Genomic DNA, 23,832 nt, shown 5'->3' on the forward strand with positions numbered 1-23,832 from the left:
CTGGGCAAAAATTCCATGGTCTAAATATGAAGGTGGCAGTCTTAAGAAACTGCATAATGAGAGGATCAAATAAGGGCAGGAAAGAAAATAATTACATATGGTAGACGCCATATAAAATAAAAATGGCTCCTGGTACAGATTTTGAAGTTGCAAAGATAAAACTAATGAAGTATTAATCAGAATTTTGCATAAACATTTCTGACAAGACTGAATTGCAGTATTTTCTAGAAAGCTATTATACCTGTGTGTAGAATGCAAGCATAATGATTTTTCACATTTTCTCCTATCTTAGAAATAATAAATAAATTATAATAAATAATAAATAAAGTTAATAATAAAGCACTCTCCAGCCCTGAATGCCTGAATTTTGCAAGTAGGCAGATGAAAATATATTACAAGCAAAAAAACCTTGCTGCCCCTATAGGCACAGATGTAGTGCTCCAGAATTGTACAAAGGTTCTAAACAGAATTTTTATAAATTCCTCAGGCATCCTCTAAAATGTAGGACACGTAGTTGGAGACCTCCTTCCTGCCCCTCCGAGCGTGCGCGTTGTGCCGCACAGAGGGAAGGTAACGAGCTGAAGCTGATTAGTGCTGCAGACCCAGCCAGCAGCACCGCACGCTGCTCTTCATTTCCCAGCACTCCGGGATGGTCGCCTGACCTGAGGTTTCTGTAACGCAGACAGGATCACACAGGGCATGTAAGAGCAGTAATTCCCATAATCATATACTGAATAATCCTCACTTTATTTTCAAGAGGAGCCTATTGAGAATGTTGAGGTGGAAGTCCAGTGTTTCCAGAACTGTCCAGTTCCCCTCCTTTCCATGTGAACACAAGAAGGGATCAGGCCAAAGAGCTGACCCTAGAACTTTCTGGTACAGCGCATCCATCTGCAGCTGCTAGTCGCTGAGCTGCGGGAGCTTCATCTGTAGGGGCTTTGGACATGGTCCCACAAAGTTCTTCCAGCTCTTTCTTCTTGCTACAAAGAGAGGTCTTTTTCTACAAAGTCCAAAGTGATTCTTATCTTTTCAAATCCATGGCCTGAGTCAGTGACCAGTGAATCAATGGGAATTTGTTTTCCTAACAGCTTGAGTAGACGGTAGGGTGGACTCTGATTTGTAGACAAATCTATGGTTCATATCAGCTCAGGTCATAAACGAGGGCAATTTTTAGCATGCATTTAAGTGCGTGTTTCTTATCTGTTTAAAATAGTTGGTCAATATGGGAGGTCAGATACATCCATCGCTGGATGATGAAATGGCAGGTTTTTTAATGTCAGAATATTGAAACTATTTTATCAATGGAATTATCTTAGGAATTTCCTCTGCGTCTGCAAGAAGAGTAACCAGCCCTGTAACCATCTTGATATTGAAATGCTTGAAAGAGAAAGTAACTGTGTCACATCATAGCAACAAGGCCAATCCATATATCGTTCTTTGTTGATGTATGATACAAAAGAGAAAAAAAATTCTTGCCTGAGATGTTATATATAATGTGAAGCTATTACTACAGATAAAGAAATATACAAAATTTGAAAACATAAATTATTAAACTATGTAATCTTCAAGTAAAAATATTTAGACCAATTTCTGTAGAATCTTGAAAATAAGTTTCCTCGAAATACTCCTTTTCTGCATTTGTTTTTCAGATCCTCCCTTTTCTGTGTGCATAGAGATCTTCCTGTTCCCAGTGGATCTCTCTCATCAATTCTGATACCACTTTATATTCAGAATAGAACGTAAACTGCATCAAAATAACAGTTTCTGGCATATGTGTGTGTATATATGTATATATATAGAGAAAATTGATGTATCCACATCAGATAAAGTGTTTTGCACTAGAGAAAATATCCAACTGCAAAGCAGTAAAGTAATTGGCATTGTTGATCTTGTTTATTGTTGGAGCTGATATTTAACCAGCAAATATTTGCATAGAGGTGCGGTTTCACATAGATACATATAAATACACTGTAGATGAAAAACATATGAGTCATTGTTTAAGGTGAAGTCCTAAAAACAAGGTGGAAGGCTCAAAAATTTTTAGCTACTAAATCTGGCAACATGGAATTTGTTGAATATGTTTTCAATAAATAAAAAGGTCAGTTCTCTGCTTTGTAAGTGAAGTATCTTGGGCTACCCTGTTATTTCATACTGGCATGTGTTTGTTTGCATAGGTACGTGCTCACCAGTTAGTTTTACCACCTTGTGACGTAGTGATCAAAGCTGTAGCTGACTACGTCCGTAATATTCAGGACACCACTGATTTGGATGCCATAGCAAAAGATGTTTTTCAACATTCACAGGTAAAGTATAAAGCAAAAAATCGGTTGGTCTGTTTTTTTTTTAACCAGTTGTGCTATACATTTGGGCTGAAGAATTGCATTCGCTAAAAGTGGTGTTTTGCATCAGTTGGTAATAGAAATCTGTTGGTATATGCAGTGTCTCAGATACCATAATTTCACTTTCCACACTTTCTTAAGGAAAAAATACTGCATTTACCCTCAGTGCCTTAAAATGAAATTCTTGTTAACTAAAGGGGTTTTGTGGTCTGGCTTTGTGCACTGACATTGAGAATCAGAGAATCAGGAAGTCAGTATTTTCAAGCTTTATCCCTACGTGGATTGACGTGATATTTCTTGAGCTGGAGTAGTGCTGTAGTCTTCAAGGGTCCATAAGCGTTAATACCGTGTGTGATACGGTATACATTAACTGCTCTACAGTACAGTGCTGACCTATAGATGACATGCCTGGATTTGCTCCTGACTGATCTTTCTTTTATTTTAGTCTAGAACAGATGACAAAGTTACTCGATTTAAGAGAGCAGTTGCTTATTACTCGGCAACTAATAAACCTATGCCATTTCATCCACCACATTACCTAGGTAAGTAATCAAAGAAATAAGGCTTTTCATTTTAGCTAAAATCTGGGATAACCCTAAATCAGAAATAGTATTATTAGCAGTATCTTACAAAAATATTTCTATTCTCTGGCAATTTTCATTGGTCCTTGAATATGAGGTTTCAAAAGAAGGTTTTCACAGGACACATGCAGAAGTGGTGCTCTTTCCCCAAAAAGAGGAGAGCAACCTGGACTGATTTTCCTCGTAGCTATTGCTGCATTGATTCTGCCATTAGGACACTTGAGAGTATGGTGGTGTAAACAATTGAAATCTGGTGACTGATTCCAATCATGAGGGCAGTTTCTATTTCTGTTCCATAAAACTGGTTTCCTGTTTCTCAATGAACTTATCTGACATGTTTTAGAAATCCCTTTATAGTCTTTGATGTTTTTATGTCATATCATACCTGCTTAAATTGCAGCCATGAATTGTTTTGGCATTACAGGTTATTCTCAAGGCTTACAAATTAACTGTATGATCACAGGATTTACTACATGTACCTCATTCTTAACACTAACACATAATTTGAGCTGAAATTTTCTACAAATTTCCAGTTACCATACTGGTATACTAATACAGATTTTTCCTTGGTTTTTGTGGGGTGTCTTTAGTTACAGTCAAAGACCTGCATTAAAGGGCATTAAGGCTAATCTAGGTCAAATATTCAAATGATAGAAAATGCCAGCATTACATGTCTGCGTGACATTGCTTTTGCCAACTCCTCCTTTATGACATCTTAGGCTTTTTTTTTTTCTTTTAAGCTTCCTTTAATTCCCAGGTAGAATAGAAATGTGCAGTAGTGAGAGACAGAAAGAACTGAGAGGAGGTGAGACAAATAAAATAGACTTCACAAGCTACAAAGTATTTTTATTAAAAGACAAAAATTAATGAAACTGATTTAAAGGCATACTAGAAAACAGTAATGCTAACAGAACAAGAATAAATAAACTATAAAAGCAAAAGGATAAAAAGGATAGCAATTGTGTCAGTGCGTGTTTTCATGAGTGGTTTCTTTTCTTTTTTTCTTTCCTCCTCCCCCCCCCCCCCCCCCCCCCTTTGCTTTTTTTCCCCTCCCTGTTTGCAATACAGCAGCCAGACCAAATCAGTTTGGTATGCCTGGGATAGTGCCACCATATGTTCCTTCTCAGATGCTTAACATTCCACAGACCTCACTACAAGCAAAACCTGTGGTAAGTATAGACCTCTGCCCTTCTCCTTGGGAGAAACCTGCTGTGCTCATCAAATTAAAATCTAGGTGGCCAAGGTATATCTTAACTTTTTTTAGCATGGGGATTCACTGATTGAATTTTAAGTCTGGAACTATAGTGATGCTGTAGACCCCGGCAGAACAATTCTTGTGGATATTCAAGATGGCTGAGTTTTAACGTGTGTGTTTGGAAAATGCCACTTGATAAATAGTTTGTTTTTTAAAAAAAGCCTTTTTGTTACCTTCACTTAAGAATGATCACTTTATTTTAGGCCCAGCAGATGTCCAATCAGGGTGGGGCCCAAGGTCAGGGTCCATACCCATATAGTCTCTCTGAGCCAGCCATCACCTTGGAAACAGGTGGAAAAAGTCTTTCTGAGCAGAACAACTACAGTAACATTCCTCACGAAGGAAAACATACACCATTGTATGAACGATCTTCTCCAATAAATCCAGCTCAGAGTGGGAGCCCTAATCATGTGGATTCAACCTACTTTCCTGCCTCTTCTACATCTTCGTCCTCCGACAATGATGAAGGCAATGGAGGTGCAGTGAAGTAAGTTTTTCATGAGGGTGTTTTCTTACTCAGCTTATGTTAAAATAAATTCACGTTCAGAGTCATTCACCAGTATCCTGAAAGCAAGAAATCTGCAAATTAGTGATATGATAGACCTTAAAAAATAGTTTTAGGTCACTATGACTGCAGACACATCCATGGTTCACTCTAGTTGCCTTGCTCCTTAACAAGCAGAAATCCAAAACCAAATAATGTTGGGTGTTTTTCCACTTCTGCCCTTATGTTTTATTTAAAGAAGGAGAGAGTGAGGTTTTGGTAAATGTCATAAAGCCTTCAGGTTCTTTAGGTGGTATGAAAGAAATATTCCTACTTCATAGTATAATTCATAAAAATTTTGGTAGCTAAAAACTACAAAACTTCACTGAATTTGTAATGTTTATGCCGCTTAAATTTTGGGATAATGTGGCTTTGCACAGAAACCTAGTATGAATGTCAGAAATTCACCACTTAGGACAGTGACTTAAGAGCCCTCATTGACAGGCCACGCGTGGGACAAAGCAGCAGTGGAATTGTTTTTGCTCTGTTCTACTAATGTGCCTTGTTTACTGTGGAAGTATTTCTGGCTTCCTCTAGATCATATGTCTGGCCTTGGCAGTAACGTTGTGCAGACTTTCATTTAATTACTGCTTCCTGACCCACAAAAAGGAAATTTGAACAGCGGCAGTTTGTGTTTACCTTTGTCTTGTTAGGTGTAGTGGCTTACAGTGTGAGAATCAAAGCCTGGGGCTTTAGCAGTGTGATTTAGCCTGAGGTTGCCTCTAAAAGTATGGGGTTGTGTATAATAGTGTAAGTATGTTAATACTGGGTATTAAATTCTGAGTGTGTCTGCAAGTATGCATGATGGCTTGGACTTCGCTTTTTTGGTGCAGGCTATCCACTTTAAATATAATCATGTGTTTTGCTTAGTAAATCAAGTAAGTTTGTATGGTTTCCATGCAGTGTAGAACTGGAAATGTACCTGCTTTAGAAAAAATAGTATATTTTTCAGCATTTTTATAGTGTTGCCTTACGCATTTTATGCCATAAATCTTGAATAAATTCAGAAACTGAAATGTAGACAGTGTAATTTATATCGCAGTTTGGAGAAGCAGTTTTCTAATTATGGGGAAGTTACTTGGCATAGTGATAGATATTTAATCAAAAATTTTTTCTGCATGAACATTATTTAATCATTGTAATATACAGCTTTTAAATACAATCCACATGTTGACATAGTGTAAATGAATGAATGTTGGTATTGAAGTCTCTTCAAGACTTACAAATTGACATTTCTAATACAAAGCATCCCTTAAAATCAGAGGCTCCGGCCCACAGCAATAACAGTCACCAAGTATTTATCCCATTGTATCTTAAAGAGCACTTTAATACTGTGTTTTCCTTTGTTGTCCTTCAGCCATGTCAGTGGGAACAAAATAGGCTGGGAGAAAACAGGCACCCAGTCGGAAAGTCAAGCACGTGGAGAGCTGGGAGACCAAACAAAGGTAATTCTTTACGTTCCAAACATCACAATTTTTTATTTTATATTAAAGCTTTACAGCAAAGTCCTGAGTAGAATTTTCAATATTGATCTGTAGGGTTTAGTGTAAACTTTTACACATTTTTTTGAATTACAAAACAACAGCTTTAAAGCACAGTAAGAAGTTTTCCAAGGAATATTGTAGTGTATACATACAAATGAAAAATAAATGGGTTGTGTTAGTAAATACCAAATATAAAATAGAAGGAAATCAATAAACTTTTTTACTCACTAGCTAACCATCTCATCCTTAGCTATTGCTGTCTGTGTTTATAGTAGTGCATTATTTTAGTTTTTATTAAGGAGTACAGTAGTCTCAAGTGTCCCTGGGTTCAAAGTCCATGTCTCATAACCTGCAGTGTAATGAGAACAGCTCTAGCACACAGCCACAGACCATTATAGGTGTATTAAAGCTCAGCTGAGGGGTAGAAGTCCTTTATAACCGCCTGGTATGAATTTCACGTAATATATAAAGTAGCTCCATGGAACCAGTTAGAATGTATTGCTACTTAACTGAGTAAGGATGGGATAACTAAGCCCTTGATAGAGACTTAACATTATCCTATTAAATTTCTTCAAGATTTGAAACTATTGTCAAATTAAGAGTATGATGGTCTGTATGTATTCCAAGGTTGAACCGTGTTTGGAAAGAACATTCAAAGCCTTTGCACTTAGTATCTCCAGAACTTTGTGATGGAAACTCTACACCACTAATTTTGTGTCAGAAAAACCCAATTACCAGTTAGTTACACTGCAGACAAACAGAACATTTTTCCTGTACCTTTGGCATGGAAATTCCAGTAAGCCTGAGCTTTGTGCTGAAAATATCAAGCTGATGATTTCATCCATCAGTGGTTATTATTTTTGCAGACTACGCCCCGTACGATAATTGTATCTGCCTGCAGATTAGTCACCATATGCAAATGCTAATCTGACCTATTACATTCCATTCTTCTGTGTATTATGGGCCATGTAGGAAGCCCAGTGCATCCCAGCTGCAGCCCTGCGTGTGTGCTGCACAGCCCCGTGTCCTGCGGAGGGGGGGCGGGTAGCCAGGGTGGCAGTAGTGCCTCCTTGAAGCTGGGCGATGGACGGGTGGGACATGCTGCACCGCCTGTCTTCATACATGCAGAAGTAGCTGTATGAGTAGTGATTAAACTTCCCAATAGATGTATACATGCAGTCCCACTTAAATGAATCCAAATTAATTTATAAATGCTTGTGAGTTTTCCTTGCCTGTTTTGTTTTTTTTTTAGTATCAAACCACTTCTTAGTCTTCAGTAGCAGGAGAGGAGAGCTGCATCTGTTGAGCCTGACAGGGAGGATGATGAGTACATTTTGTAGATGAACTCATTTCCTAGAGAGGTATATATTAACAATTTAAAAAAAGAACTATTTCCTCAAGATTCAGCTGAATACGCTGTGAATTTCTGAGGTAATTTAAAATGCTGAAAATCTAGCATAGATCAGACCAGTAGCAGCAGTCTTGACACTACTTCCACTTGACTTAAAATTCTTTGCTCATAATTGTCTCACTGCATGATTATACATGACAAAGGTATGCTCATCTCATTTGGGTGGATGTATATTACTAAAGAAAAACCCCAAACTTTTAACTGCAGTAATTCCTCAGCTTAGGTGTTTGAATATCCCTGGAGCAGATCCAGCACTGCAAATGGGGAAGGAGTTGCTAGCATCTGTGGGGTTTTTTGTCTTCCTTCCATGTCCCCAGTACTTGGCAGTTCTGTAAACTTCTCTTTCTGGTCCAGTATCACTGACTTCTAGTTGTTGGAGTAGTAGAAGAAAGGGACAGAAATATTTAAAGTGATAAATATTTGATAATATAATACAGATTTAATAGAGCTGTGATAGCTCGTGTGTTTATAAAACCATTCTGTATTAGTTTATTGTGTTCAAGTGTTGTGGTTTACAAGTTTTAACCTTTTCTTCTGTATGTTTTTATTTTTGTACATAAAATGAGGTCTAGATTACCAATGCTAAAATCTCATCTTTCAGTAATGTTCTCTTTGATTGTGTGCTTAAAATGTAATCTGAAATTAATGTTGCCCCTTTGATACTTTGCTCAAGCATGTTTTTACTAATATGCACCTTTCTAGAGAAGGTTTTTGGAAGCTGCATGGGTTTGTTTGGTTTCATATGCAAGTTTGTATTTTTTCTGAGAGCCTGAAGTAAACAAGCTGAGCTTGTTTGGGTTTATTTTTATGTTGCTTGTTCTGTGAAATTTCATGGCTTTGGCCATTTCTGTTTCAGCTTTGCTTTTGAAGTCTCATGAAGCATGTGAAATTTTCTACACAAATTCTGGAAATACTCATGCATGTTATATCAAGTAAACAAATTTCTGTCTCAAAAGTATTTAATGCTACTATAATAGTTTGTAGGTATAAAACCAGTATGAACCCTTAAGGTAAAAACAGCTTTCAGTTTTGAAGACAAGGATTTTTAGGAATTAAGTCTACTTTTTTTGGTAGTACCTACGAGAGATACAGCATAAATGCTTAAAAAAGGCTTATTCACTGGGAGCTTTACAGTATGTTTTTATGCATCATACTTTTCCTATAAATTTGTGAACTACCTTTCTAGAAGTGGAATAAAATGCCACTTGATCTTCCAGTCAGAAAATGTTGCCATTTTCTCTTACAATCCTCCTAGACAGAAAAATTCAGTTTACAAAAAAATCAGACAAAAGCAACTAAACTTTTATAAGGCTTTTGAGTTCAGACACTATATTTTAAATGTCTTTAAATTGAACTATGTAGGGTTTTTTGCTTCATTTAGAAATGCAAACTGAGGAGGTGTGTGTTAATGGAAGTCTTGATAAATTTCAGACTTTGTGGCTGTCAGTTAACCCATTTAGTTGGTAGTATCTTGGAAATAGTTAAGAGGTCATTCACATTTCATTAAGAGGTCATCAGTGTCCCTTTTGTATTGTGCAATTAACAATTAAAGAAAATAATAATTTCTGTTGCTCTTAATAAATTAAAGCTTTACTATATTTATTTTTTCAGTAATTTGCTTCTGCTAGCAACCGTTGTCTAAAAGTTTATGTTTTCTGAAAATCTTTTAGCCAGCTTTTGTTAATGTTTTCTATATACCCATACAACATGACGTGAAGATTTACTATTTTCACTGTGGGTGAAGAAGGAAATTTGCTGTTTCTCTTGGCTGGGATCCTGGGATGTTTCCGTACACATTCAAAAGTACTTCATTTTCTGTGTTCTGTTATAGGCAGAAGGTTCCTCTAGTGCTTCTTCAGGAAGTCAGGCAGCTGATGTCAAAGGGAATCAAACCAGTAATCCACAAATCCCATGCCTCTTGTCAATGCCCACTAGAAACCACATGGATATTACTACCCCTCCATTACCTCCTGTAGCACCTGAAGTATTAAGAGTGGCAGAACACAGGCACAAGAAGGGGTTAATGTATCCCTACATCTTTCATGTCCTAACCAAGGTATGACATTTTAAAATTACATACTGTGAAATAATGATTCTATAAAGATAAATGCACTTGTGTTTCTGTCTAAAGAGTATCATAAATGTACATCCTTTTTAATGCTTTAAGTTTTGGTCCGTTTTAGTGCTTCTAACAATTTTTCCCCCCTGTTTTGTAACCACTGATCTCATTAGTTACATTGTTCCAATAAATATGAAATGACTGTAATTAGAAGTGTTTACTTACAAAAATAATCATTTTTCCTGAATATATGTGGATATTTTTGTATCTCTACACATGTGTGTATATGTCTTTGTATGTGTGTGTTTATATGTGTCCAAGTGTTTTTATATAGAGCCCATTTCCATCCAAAAACTCCTGCGTATGTGCTTTGGTGTCTGTGCCAAGTCTTTTCTATTTTCAGTGTTCAAAAATACTTAGATTGTTTTCCCTCACAATCTGATCCCTCCCATCCCTGCTAGCTAGCCCTGATAGGAACATAGTAGCTATAAGAAATCCCTTTTGTGCAGTCTGAAAACACAATTATAGATGAACTCGACGATGTTCTGAATTTTTGTTCATTTTAGTTTGGAAGAACATTTCTGATGGCTTTTTTTTTGGTTTTTTTCTTGGTTTGGCTATTTTATGTGCTAGCCTTCAGATCCCCAGGTAAGCTGCAAGCATTTTCACGCAGCCTAGGACTCAGTGTGTCCAGTGGGGGAAAAAAAAAGCAAAGGGAGAGCTTCTTACAGAAATAGGCAGTGATAACCTGCTTCATTGTGTCTGGAAGCTGCTGAAGTCTGCTTTGTGTTGAACAGGGAAGGACACAGAGCAGTGACATTCCTGCACAACTCCGTATTTGACTTAATGTACTCTCAAAAGACCTGTTTGTTGTTCCTTCTACATACAAAGAGATGAGTCCCAGCATAAGACAACTTTAAACTTCTTCCCCTTTTTAGTGTTCAAAACTCCTAGTACTGGTTCTCATCAAGCCCATTCAATGTACATATTTGTTCAGCATCTAGCAAAATGGCACTGTTGGCATTCCTATTAACTTATATTCATCTTAAAAAATCTGCTTCACGGCAACAAGGACTGCAGGCAGGAATTTGAAATCTGTAAATAGCAAAGTTTCTGCAGCAAGGTTGAGGTTTGGATTTCCGATTTCCCATGTGTGTGTTTTGCACCATAGCTTGTGTTGCTGTCACGTTCTTGGCTTCTTCATCAAAGAAAAGTAGGGAAGAATCAAAAGGTGTGTGAAGACCATTGATGCCAGTTCTGTTTCGCACTTTGCCTAGGCAAATATTCTTAGTACATTTAAATACTACTTGATGTTTAATCACAAAATCGTTTAGGTTCGAAAAGACCCTTAAGATCATTGAGTCCAACCATAAACCTAACCTAACACTGCCAAGCCCACCACTGAACCATGTTCTTAAGTGCCACTAATACACATCTTTTAAATACCTCCAGGAATGGAGGTGGCTGGGTGGGCAGCCTGTTCCAGTGCTTGACCACCCTTTCAGTGAAGAGATTTTTCCTGATCTCCAACCTAAACCTCCCCTGGCACAACTTGAGGCCGTTTCCTCTCATCCTGTTGCTTCTCAGTTGGGGAACAGGCTGACCCCACCTTGCTACAGCCCCTGTCGGGCAGCTGTGCAGAATGAGAAGGTCCCCCTGAGCCCCCTTGTCTCCAGGCTGAACACCCCCAGTGCTCTCAGCGCTTCTCATCAGACTTGTGCTCCAGCCCCTTCCCCAGCCCTGTTGCTCTTCTTTGGGTGCACTCGAGCACCTCAATGTCTTTGTTGTCATGAGGGGCCCAGGACTGAACCCAGGGTTGGAGGGGCGGCCTCACCAGTGCCGAGGGCAGGGGGACGGTCACCGCCCTGGCCCTGCTGGCCACACAGTTTCTGACACAAGCCAGGAAGCCCTTGGCCACCTGGGCACACCGCTGGCCCATGCCCAGCCGGCCGTCAGCCAGCGCCCCCCGGCCCTCCCCCGCCGGGCAGTTCCCAGCCCCCTGCCCCCAGCCCGCAGCGCTGCTGGGGCTGGTGTGACCCCCGGGCAGGGCCCGGCACTCAGCCCCCTCGAACCCCATGCGGTGGCCTCGGCCCATCGGCCCGGCCTGGCCAGGCCCCTCTGCAGAGCCCCTGCCCTCTGGCAGATCAACACTCCCCCCCAACTTGGTGCATCATATCTCACACCAGGAGGAAGTGAATTAAATGCTTGCATTTGAGAAATCATCTCCAAACACAGGAAAAAATATCAGTCTATAGAGATGGCTGCATAAAAAAATAAATCAGTACTACTTAAGACTGTTTTTCTTTTCCCACTATCTGAAATGCTTTTGGACAAGTATGCCCAGGCGACCTGAAGTATGTCATGGGTATACTTTACTGAGACATACCTTTTTGTATAATTACGAGATTCTTTAGAAATTGGCATGTAGAGGTGTTCCAGGTTATGTTGCTGTTAATGTATAGAGACCTTTTAGACATACCTCATACCTAAAGAAGCACTGTCTGAATTAAACCTGAGGATATCCTACAGTTTACTTGTTGTTTTAAGTGAAAGTAGCAAAACAGCATGCTTGCTTGTCAGTGTTGAAAATAATCTCTGATATTTGGGAGCAATGCAGTGAAGTCAGTTGTTTTCCAAGAAAATCTTAACATGGTTTGATGCACAGACATAGAAAACATAAGATGTTGCTGCTGTTTTGAGAGAGAATGTTGGAAGGTTCCTTCATGCTTTTTTTCTGAAAAAGTATGAAATGCTAAAGCTTTATTTATATACATTCAAAACCAACCTTACTTATGTAATTCCCTGTTACAATTTTTTTATCAGGTCTTCTCACAATGTTGTTTTTTACAGTGAGTTCCCAATACTGTTTCAGATCCTTGCACCAAACACTGGTGTTCTTAGACAGCCTGAATATTTTTTGAAATAACGGTCTAAAATCTAGATCAGATTCAAATGTGCTTGGACTGTCTAAAAGCACATTACTGTATTTTCATGTGTACTGTTTCAGTCTCAAAGTGTCCATATTTGAAAATCGATATTTAGGTAATCCTTACCTGTAGATTGTCCACACAAAAAAAAAAAAGGTGTGTGATGGAGAACAGAAAGAGGAAAGCTACAGGGATAATCAGAGCCTGGAGATTAAATGGAGGGAAGCTAGTAGATGTAGGCTAATTCTCTTCTGGTGTTACCTTCACATGCCAAAGACCCACATTACTGCTGAATCAGTTTTCTTGACTAGGTGAGATATATGTTAGAGCTGTGTTGAGTTACCATGCATATCTAACTACTTTCTGTTCACTATACATGTCATATTTTTCTGCTTTCTTTCATGCAAAAGGGTGAAATCAAAATTGCCGTTTCTATAGAAGATGAAGCCAACAAAGACCTGCCTCCTGCTGCTCTCCTTTATAGGCCAGTTCGTCAGTATGTTTACGGAGTCCTGTTTAGTTTGGCAGAAAGCAGAAAGAAAACTGAAAGACTTGCTTTTAGAAAGAACAGACTTCCACCAGAATGTATGTACTGTGGAAACAAACCAGTTTTTGTTTCTCTTCCTTCTGCTATGTTTTCATATCCATGTGTACCATGATTTGAATCAGAATATTTCCTAGGTTTTCATCGGTGTAGCTAATGCTGGAGGAATTTATGGCTTATTTGATCCCATGGATAATAGATAAAGATGATGTTAATTTGCAATTTTACTTCCTGTAGTAGCTTAAGAACTTAAAATGTTACCATTTCTAAGCAAGCTCTGGGCTTTGTTTTTTAAAATGTATGCTCAAGCTGCTGTCAGGCTTGCAGCAAGTAATGTCAGTTTGTGATGTAATTTTCAAAGAATATGGTGGAACTGGATTATAAGAAACTTCTGTGCATATGCATACAAATCTGCATACTACTTTCAAAAATGAGAGGTGCATATGTTAACTTACCCTGCCTTCCCGAATGTGTTATTAAATTTACTTCAGTGAAATTTGCAAGTCTCTAGCATCTTTCAGGTATTGGCATATGAAAACTTGTTTTAAAACCCACAGAAGTCAGGAGTAATGTAAGTAAAGGTAGGCATGGGTGAAGACAGACTAAACTTTGGCAATCAGGCTTGTCAAGAGATCCTTTTGCTAAATCAGAGGAATGAGTGTTAATCTTCATATTAATCTGGAAGTTGTGTTTTTAAGCCTTCTGCTTCCAGGAATTACTGTCATTCCAGAAAATTCAACCTCCTCATTCTGCAGTGTTTTTCTTATAATGAAATGCATACAGGGAAATGATTGAACTTTACAGTAGCATCTTACAAAGGTTAAAGGAATGTTAAAGCATTAAGTGAACGGCAGCAGCAGCAGAAGTATTTATATATAGGAGTGTGTTGTCGCCAGGCTGAATTTAAGAATCAGATATTTAGAATGTATGAAAGCATCATTCACAGTCTTCATGTGTAAAAGGATAAAAATAAGAATCAGTTGTAAACTTTTATGTTCATTCCCTTTTCTCTTTCCATTTTTAATTGTGAAATGTTTTTGTATATTCATGGTGAAGATGATAATCTTCCAGCGATGTTGAAAAAAACCAAAAAAAAAGTTATTTTGTGGGAATTAATATTTACCCTGCTTGAATAATATCTCAGCACACATTGTCTCAAACTTCCTAATTCTTTAAACTCACACAACGTAATAGTATTTCAGGTTATAAGGTTATTTCAGGATTAAAATAGTGACATTTGCAGCATTCATTTATCCTCCTTAGACTTCTGTCCTTAAAAGTGCACTGCAATGTTTGTTGCGGTGAATGAAGTAGCTGAGTGCTGAAGGTCTGCTTCAGTTTTCAGAATGTTCTTATTTTGTAAACCTAGAATGTTCTCTGTAGGCTACTGGGGAAGTCTATATAGTCTCTATTTTCTCTTCATTTATACCGCTTTTCAGAGGTTTATTCTCAGTGGAGGCTAAGAACACTACTGCTGACTTGGTTTAGTTACAGGAGCTCCAGCAAATCTTGCTGCAGGACACATTCAGCTACTGACCTACTTCCATCTTAGGACTGATCGTGCTCTTAAATAAAAAAATAGAACGTCTGCCCAAAAGTTAGTTGGTTCACTGTAAAGCTAACAATGCTAGTAAAGATGGACTTGAGCGAAGATGCCAGCATGTGGTTTGAAAGGGCTGTGTTGCAGGAACACGTTTATTTTGGTCACCTCTCTTACAAAGTAGCAAGAATTGGGCAGGCTGTGCAAGATGCAGGGAGAGAATAGTGTCCTAAGTGGCAAGAGCAGATTTCTCGGATTGATTAGTCACACTTGTTAGGCCTTGCTAACTTTTCTGAGGATCCAGGCTATCACAGTAAGTGATGCTGATTCTCCTTCAGTGTCTTAATTTTTCTGCTGCTCTCGAAAATGAATGAGTTATGAAACACAGTAATGAAGACAATTAAGAGAAATGTAAGAATGAGGAGGATTAAGAAATTAATTGCTAAAGAAATTTATATTGTCCTTAAGATGTATGTGAAGAGATAATGAATATATTAATACCTAAAATCCTGTCATAGTTGTTGCACAAACCATAATACTGGCAACATAGTAATTGTGCATTCATAATTTGCAAGTATATTTTGCATGCAAGGGTTATAGGAGGGTATGAAAAATATGTAATAAACTGACACATCAGTATTATTACTAAATATATAGACAGCAGGATAATGGATCTTTCATAAAATGGATGACTTCCCATCTTTTAAATCATTATTTTTATGTAGTTGAAAAACAGCAGATCTGTTGGAAGGGGTAGATAGTGAGGTTCTTCAGTGATAATCGTCTGCTAAGTAATGCCTTTGCTGTGCATGTCCTCATGTCTGCTCCCAGAGGATATGAAAAATTGAATCACAGAGTTCTTGATTGTGCGTTTGTTGCCAAGGGCACGGCATTGGCTCTGCTGCCCTTCCTTCTGGATGAGAAGAAAACCAAGTGTCTGACTTGCTTTTCTTTTCAAGCTCTGAAACAGGTTATTTCCCATGTCCTGATAAACATGTGTATATGAAACCATCTGCCCTTTCCACTCTGTGGAAAAACTCACACTTGTAGCAAGCTGTAATAACTCTGGTTGGATCCAAAGGTTTCTTTTAAGCCTAGCCACCTTGTGATGTACTGTTCTCCAGGCAAGAATGTATTCAGCTGATGCTGTTTCTGCCAGAAGGAAAGCTGTAGCTTTTGGGCAGTAGCCCTTTTGCAAAATCAGGCATGCTTAGCTCAAGCTGTGTTGTCAGTAAAGATTATAAGGTTAAAAATGAGGCTTGATTAATCTGCATTAGCTAGCTTATCTTCTAGTGGTATTGGGTACCTCACGTTCAGTTCATGGGAAAAAATGCAAAGAGAATAGCACAACCACCTGAGCTGTAGTTAGCCATAAGGGCTCTAACAGACAGCTTGAGCATGCCGGATGCTGTTGCCTCCTGCAGCAGCAGACTTCAGCTGTAACAGCATTCACGTGTTTATCAGGCAGGTTACCCTAGTCCAGATTGACACTGACCCTTTTGCTTGGATTGACCTGAAAGTGTCATGAGGGTGATGGTCAAAGCAGATGTCAATATATTGTGCAGTTGCATAGGCTACTTTGAGTATTCAAATCTGCTGATCAGCAGCAAGAGGAAGCTTAGTATGAAAACCAGTATAATTAACACTGTGGTGGTGTGGCTGAACACACTCTGATCCTGATTGTTTGTTGTAGCTGATGTAGTCTTCAGGGTAGATGTTACTTATCTCCAAGTGGAGGTCCTGGGAGGAAGACACAAACGTTCATTTGAGGACAGAGATGCTCAGCAGCTAAGGAAAACAGTGTTTTTGGCAGCAGTCCCAGTACAGTTGTCAAAGGTGTAAGAAATGCCCTGGAGAAATAAGTGAATATGGACAAGTCCTCAATTCATCTGTTATGTTAAATGCTAAATTTGGGTGAACAGTGCTACAGTTACTTGTCAGCTGATACAGCTATAATTCCTCATCCCCATGGTTCAGAGAGGACAGTTTGCCGGTCCACAAGAGTGACCTTCGTATTAAACCATTCTGCAGGAAGCGTGGTTACCTTTCCCATAATAACCATTACTTTGCAACATTTTGAAGCCAGGGTGAATCTCCACTGTGACCTCTACAAGTAGCACGTTGCTGAAGATGTTATGTTTGGAGAGCAAACTGAGGTACTCTGCCTGTGGCCTTACCCTTGTAGGTCATGGAAGTTGTCATCCCCAGATTAAAAGCTTTGAACCAAATTTGAATGATGAAATGTAGGACTGAAAATAGGAAACACAAAATACTCACTTCTTCTAAACTCGAGGACGGGAGGGACAGCCAAACAGAGAAAGTGAGTGTAGCTAGGAATATCACCTCCATTGTCAAAAGAAGGTTGAAGGGAAAAAAAAACCAAACCAAACTCCAGAACGCAACTGTTTTATGTGAATTGTCAATGGTTTTGGTTCTGTTTTACTGCTAAGAGACTCAACTGCTCTTTGTAGTAGCTTCATTGTGTTTCCTGTTTGTTGAGAGATCCAGGAAGTTTGGCTCCAAAAGTATCTCTTCCTTCTGAGACCTAAAGCAATTAAACGAGTCTTTGAAAGCCTACATAAAATACATCCTTTTATTTGTTCATGATTACTGTCCCAGGCCTAAACAAGAAGTGAAAACAGGTGTAATAAACTATGCACAAATAACAGAGTAGCTCTGCTGGCTGTTAAAGCCCATCTTGCATAGCTTGGTGGCATATGAAAACTGGTAGCAACCAAAATAGAACATGATTTTGTAGTGAGGCTACCAACTAAATATATCAGAATATTTATTTCCATTGCTGCATGTTACCTTTTGTCAAACTTATCCTAAGCTCTGTGAAATTTAGCTGTAATGCTAGACTAGTTTTATTCCAGAAAAGCATGCGTGTGCTTTGGGATGTTGTGGAGGTTGTTTTTTTCAATCGTGATCATCACTTCCTCCATGGTTTGCCTGCCTCTAACTATAAAATTACTCGTGAGGCTGATGTCTGATTTCTGAACGAGACTTTGTAGCCGCAAGGGCTGTCCTGGCACTAGTAGTACTGGCTTTTCAGTCTGTAACAGAACAATTTCTAGCAGAAAGGACAGGTCTGCGCCCCTGCAGTGAATCTCTCTGGGCTGTAACCTGAAACTTCACTAACAAGCTCCTTGAATCTTTCCACGCTGCATAACTGGGCTCTGAGTTAAGAAGGGTGCAAACGAATTTTGAGCTGTGTCAAACTTGGGGTCATTCCAAGGCCAAAAGTATCATTTCTCACTCTTGACTTTTTTTTTTACTTTTTTTTTTTCTTCTAAAACTTGTGTTCTGGTTTGGTTGCCTTCAAACATAAAAAGGGAGATGATTTAGAAGCAATATAGAGTTGGACAGTCTTTGTTTTGATGTGGATGAAAGGGAGCTTAGCAAACATAAAAATACTAATGTGTCTATATAAAGCAGTGCAGTAAATCGAGAGGCTTATGTAATGTTTAGTAAATTTTTTAGGCAAAAAAACCCCACTGAAACTCACCCATATTTGAGATCTCATTCCATTGCAGTAGTTGAACAACTACAAACAAGTATAACGGAAGTTTTAAATCTGATTTGAATAAAATCACTAGGATCATATTGTTCTTAAAAGACTGCATATGGAATATATTTGTATTTATGTACTGGTTTTATTTGTCACTGTAGGGTTTTGATCAATGACACAGATATTTTGGGGGGAAAATGCATTTTCAAATTATGCTGTTTGTTATAGAAAAATATCTGTAGTTCTTTGTTGTAGATTAATTTGAAAATATTAATATAACATTCCTAGTGTACACTTGGTTGCGTGCACTTAATTTCTGAGTGATCACAATTGAAAGGTGTTCCCAATACAGAGTTTGATTTACCAATTTGGCAGTGCAATCCAGACCACTGGTATCTATCGCAGTCTCAAAGTGATGCTTTTTGGATAAAAATCTCTTGCATGCAAAGTTTTAAATACGTGCTGTTTTTTAACTCAGAATATTTTCTTTTAACTGTTGCCATTTTATAGTTTCACCAGTGATAATTAAAGAATGGGCTGCTTACAAAGGAAAATCTCCTCAAACCCCTGAGCTGGTGGAAGCACTTGCATTCAGGGAATGGACCTGTCCTAATCTGAAGAAGCTGTGGTTGGGAAAAGCAGTAGAAGACAAGAACCGAAGAATGAGGGCATTTTTGGCCTGTATGAGATCAGATACACCAGCAATGCTCAATCCAACTAACGTGCCCACTCATCTTATGGTGCTCTGTTGTGTACTAAGGTCAGTGTTACCTTAAAGTAAAACAGAATGAAGGAAAGGTTTTACTGTGTAATCTTTCTGACATACTTAACTTTGTATTAAATCATGAGTATAGAAAGTGCTAATTCATATTTGCAACATCATTAGGACAAGGGGTTTGTTTTCTTCTTAAAACACTGCTGCTGGGAGTCTTAAAAGCATGGTGTGTATTCAGCGTTTCTTTCTTCGGTCTCTAGAGGACTGAAGGGAGGAGGAAAATAAAAATATCTTGTGTTGATAAGAGGCCACTGTAGCATTTGAATTAGTTTACCCTTACTATACTTTGGGCTTCAACTTGCTGAAAAATAACATTTGGGGTCGTGGAGGCTGTGTTGATGAAGCTGTAAAGCAAAAGAGAGAGTTCTTCAGAGAACAGCTGCATAGCAGCATGTCGGGATGCCAAGTTTATGTAAATGATACTCTGCCTGTGATGTGTTAGATTCCCTGTGTTAGAATTGTTCTTCTAGTTGATACGATGATAACCAACAGTTAAAGTATTAATTCTGTGCTTCAGCTTTTCAAAGAGAAAGTCACAAGGTCCAAAATATTTACCTGTTTAATTTTTAGATTGAAAATTGACTGAGGTTTGGGAGATGCTTACCTTTTTGGAAAGGGGTGATTATTTCAATATCACTAGCTTATAAATCTGCAGAATCCAAGGTTAACATGTTGCATATGAAAAATTTCAAGCCATTTTTGAGAGTGATAAATGTGTATTTGTCTTCACTTCTGTTGAACTTCGTCTTGCCTTGCGAGCAAAGTCTTTGTGTCCTTATACGATAGTAAGGATACAAAAAAACCCAGTCCAAATGGTATCTTACAGCAGAGCTTCTCATTTCCTTTGGACACATTCACTCCTGTGACATGTGATGAGCATAAAATTCACCAACTCGATAATTTCTGAGGAACAGGTTATCTGGAAAACACGTTCACAAAGTCCTTTTACCATTAATCTTTACAAAGATCAGTAAGCCATATTATTTTCTTCTTAGATGTATCAGAATTCACTTATGTTTTAAATTCTATTTTGGCAGCCTGTCCTCTCCTTCTTCACTGGAAGCAGGGTTTGCACAACTGATTCACAAATTCCATATGAATTTAAACAAATACAAACTTCAGATCTGTTTAGTGACTTGGCCTTTTTAATTATTCAGGTCTAGACAACAAAAAAAGATATTTTTTGTTGTTGTTGTTGCATTCTGGTGACTTTGATCACATAAAATACCATTTTATTTACATATTAAGGGAAGCTTCTGAATAATCATGGGCTTTCTCCGTAGGTATATGGTACAGTGGCCAGGGGTTCGTATACTTCGTCGCCAGGAACTTGATGCTTTTCTTGCCCAAGCGTTGTCTCCAAAGCTCTATGAACCTGACCAGCTTCAGGAACTCAAGGTAATTCTTAATTGTAATTTTCATAATTTAAGAGATTTATTCCCAGCTGATCATTAACGTTAATGGTGGTGGGTGATGTGTATGTGCCTGTCTCACTAAAAACTTTCAAATTATTATTATTATTATCATCATCGTTATTCCAAAATATTAATCTTAGAATTTTAAAGTGTTGCAAAGATTGATAATCAGTTCTGTTTCACTGGTTGGATAGGTAACTAAAATCTTAAACATATTCTATACTGAAGAACTTTTTCTCACAATTTCTTAATTCATTGTCTCTTGGAAGTTTGAAACAAATGTGCCTCCTCCATTGAAAAGAGAAAAAAACTTCTTCATTGTGTGGTTGTTTGTAAATACTAACCTGGATGTTTTTTAATGATTCAGCATTCAAAATAATTTTGCAGCTAAATGTAGAAATGTAGAGACACTTGCATAATCTTGGATGGAAAAAAGCAGGAGGAAGAGAAAAGGGAAAACAGTTTATTAGTAGTCACAGAAGCGTAGAAATAATTACTTTGAGGATTTTTAAAAGTTAAGATCTCAAAAGTTTCTATTTTTTCCTAATATGATAGTATTAGATGGAGTAAATACTGCTACCTAATTGAAGAAGTTGTTAAGTGGGGTTTCCTCACTGTAGATACAGAATGCCTATCAATCTGTGCAATATCGTCTTACTCCAGGGGATTTATCAATTCAACCTTCATATGCTCACAGTGAAATTTCCTCTTCTAGCCTTTGAGCTAAAATACACAAATTTGGTTTTTGCCTTTACCCTTGTTTGCTTTTCAGAATTTGTTCAGAATTGAGTCTTTTTTTTTTTTTTAAGCAAACATTTTTCTGAATAGAAATAATTTTAGATACTTTTTTCTACGTAATACATCTTAAGCCAAATAGTGTATTTGGTAACTGGAAGCTATGGGTGGTATTGGGATGTATAGGGAATGCACAAATGGAAGTGAGCCGTCTTACCTCCTCTCTGCATTGATCATCAACATAGCGAAGAAGGTGAGATGCTGATTGCCTCTTCATCATAGAGTCATTTAGGTTGGAAAAGACCTTTGAAATCAAGTCCAACTGTTAACCCGGGACTGCCAAGCCCACCACTGAACCATGTTGCTAAGCCTCACATCTATGTGTTTTTTAAATACTCCCAGGGATGGTGACTCATTCACCTCCCTGGGCAGCCTGTTCCAGTGCTTGACCACCCTTTCAGTGAAGAGATTTTTCCTGATCTCCAACCTAAACCTCCCCTGGCACAACTTGAGGCCGTTTCCTCTCATCCTGTTGCTTCTCAGTTGGGGAACAGGCTGACCCCACCTTGCTACAGCCCCTGTCGGGCAGCTGTGCAGAATGAGAAGGTCCCCCTGAGCCCCCTTGTCTCCAGGCTGAACACCCCCAGTGCTCTCAGCGCTTCTCATCAGACTTGTGCTCCAGCCCCTTCCCCAGCCCTGTTGCTCTTCTTTGGGTGCACTCGAGCACCTCAATGTCTTTGTTGTCATGAGGGGCCCAGGACTGAACCCAGGGTTGGAGGGGCGGCCTCACCAGTGCCGAGGGCAGGGGGATGGTCACCGCCCTGGCCCTGCTGGCCACACAGTTTCTGACACAAGCCAGGAAGCCCTTGGCCACCTGGGCACTCTGGTGTCACACAGCCAGCTGTCAAACATGCAACCTCATGTTTTAGGTGTCAATCTAAAAGTCATTTTAGATGGTCTTCCAGGTATTGTAGGGCTGAAGTCACACTCTAAGTCTATTCCTAGCAGTGCCTGGATGTGCACTGTCCTTCGCTAAATCAGCAAGGAGAAGGAGGAACATGTTTCCCAAGTCTGTTCATATTCTCAGGTACACACTGCAGAGGCACACAGACAAAAGCAGCAATCGTAGCACTGCTCTCCTCACGAGAAACAGTAGTTAAGCTCATGCAGATTTCAGGTGATAGGCTTTTCTAAGGAATATTTTGCTACTGATCCCAAGTCTGCAGAGCATTCTCAGAGCCAGCAAATGACACTTTCTCTTCCATGGGTGATGAGCAGAATTGGGGTTGCATTCTGGCGTGTAGCACCCTGGCAAGGACTTCTCAGTCTCAATCTATAAACCAAATCAACCTGCTTGTGGAAACCCAGCACTTAGCCACAGGAGTATTAATAAATGTAAAGGGAAGAAAACAACTGAATCCACTTCAGAATCTCTTTGAACTTGTCACACAGTAAGTAGAGAATTTGTGTATTGGCAATCAAAATGGCAGTTAGAAAAACAAAATCCTCTTCCCATATACCAAAGAATGAATGCCAACAGGAAAAATAAATAAATAAACTCTAACAGGAAGACATGTATTTGGCCTTTCCCTCATTGCTGAAACAGATGTGAAAAAACACAGGATGAAGACAGTTGTAATGAACACCTGATGAGTTCATGCAAGACTGCTTGTTTGCTTCAGCACTTAGGACTGAATTGCTGCCGACATGGATTATAAGCGTATTAGATTCCCGAGAACAGCATTTTCAAGTACTCGTTGTGGCTAATTCCTTAAAAGCAGCCTAAACATAGATCCTGTCTGTCAGGAGTATCATTCAGGTGTTTGCTGGAACTCCTTTTCAAGGTGTTTCATAGACGTTCATGTTGGAAGCCCTGCATGCTTACTGGGTCCTTCAGAACCCTGGAGATTCGGGTCCAAAGAAGATGACAATTTTCTGCGTTGTATGAAGAGCAGTACTTTGTTTTTAGGGAAGCATGTGGCCAACCTCTGCCAACAGAAAACTGAGTATGAGTTATCCTGTATGTTCAGAAGAAATGTATGTAGCTCATTCCGGGGTGACAAAACATTGGAGTTGGCAAAGTATAGCAGAGAGCCTTTTAAAGTCTCATGACAATCATGAGACTGTGGCTCAAGGCATCTACCCCAAGCTCTCCTGAAGTTGTGTAATTGTACCTGTGGGTATTGGTGGAAATTCACATGACTGTTAGGTAGGCAAGGCTAGATGCATCAAAGAACAGCAGTGTCTCAGCCATTCAGTATTCGGTGTCCTTTTGCAAAACACAACACAACTTTTGGGGTCAAGATTTTGCCTAAGGTATCTGTAAGAGTTATAAAAGTCTTGCCTCTGTCTTCAGAGTTGATGCAAAGAGGAGGAAAACCCACTGTGAAAATTACTGGTCTTAGACATCTAAGAAAGGAATTCCCAGATGAAATATTTTTTTCCATTCCAATACAAAATGAAAGGCAGAGACAAGGCAAGTAATAAACAGCATACAGTATTTTTAATAGAAAATTTTTAAATCATACATGAAGATATACATGGATCATTTCCAAAATATATGTTGGTTAACTGAAAGATGCAGTATTTCATGCAGTGTTGTTACTGTCGTCTTATGAAGCAGTTGCTTCTCTGCTTCTTGGAGTCAGACAGAAAGAGCAGCTGAGTTTGAACCCAGCTGTGTATCTGCAAAATGATCTGAATAGTCTTTTG

At 38.8% G+C, this 23,832-nt stretch overlaps 1 protein-coding gene across 4 annotated transcripts in view; it reads left to right on the forward strand.

Moving 5' to 3' along the window:
* Positions 1-23,832, forward strand: part of FAM120A (family with sequence similarity 120A) — a 56,008-nt gene that overhangs the window by 18,581 nt on the left and 13,595 nt on the right. For 3 of the 4 annotated variants that reach the window (XM_013295256.3, XM_055804955.1, XM_055804957.1), the window contains exons 4-12: positions 2,175-2,303; positions 2,785-2,881; positions 3,989-4,089; positions 4,379-4,662; positions 6,077-6,164; positions 9,446-9,670; positions 13,011-13,185; positions 18,706-18,955; positions 20,254-20,368. In XM_013295256.3, the coding sequence (XP_013150710.2) occupies positions 2,175-2,303; positions 2,785-2,881; positions 3,989-4,089; positions 4,379-4,662; positions 6,077-6,164; positions 9,446-9,670; positions 13,011-13,185; positions 18,706-18,955; positions 20,254-20,368 (1,464 nt within the window). The remainder of the gene's footprint in view (positions 1-2,174; positions 2,304-2,784; positions 2,882-3,988; positions 4,090-4,378; positions 4,663-6,076; positions 6,165-9,445; positions 9,671-13,010; positions 13,186-18,705; positions 18,956-20,253; positions 20,369-23,832) is intronic. The other variant, XM_055804956.1, reaches the window with a different exon arrangement.

This window comes from Falco peregrinus, chromosome 5 (genome assembly GCF_023634155.1).
Source record: "Falco peregrinus isolate bFalPer1 chromosome 5, bFalPer1.pri, whole genome shotgun sequence".
NCBI lineage: Eukaryota > Metazoa > Chordata > Aves > Falconiformes > Falconidae > Falco > Falco peregrinus.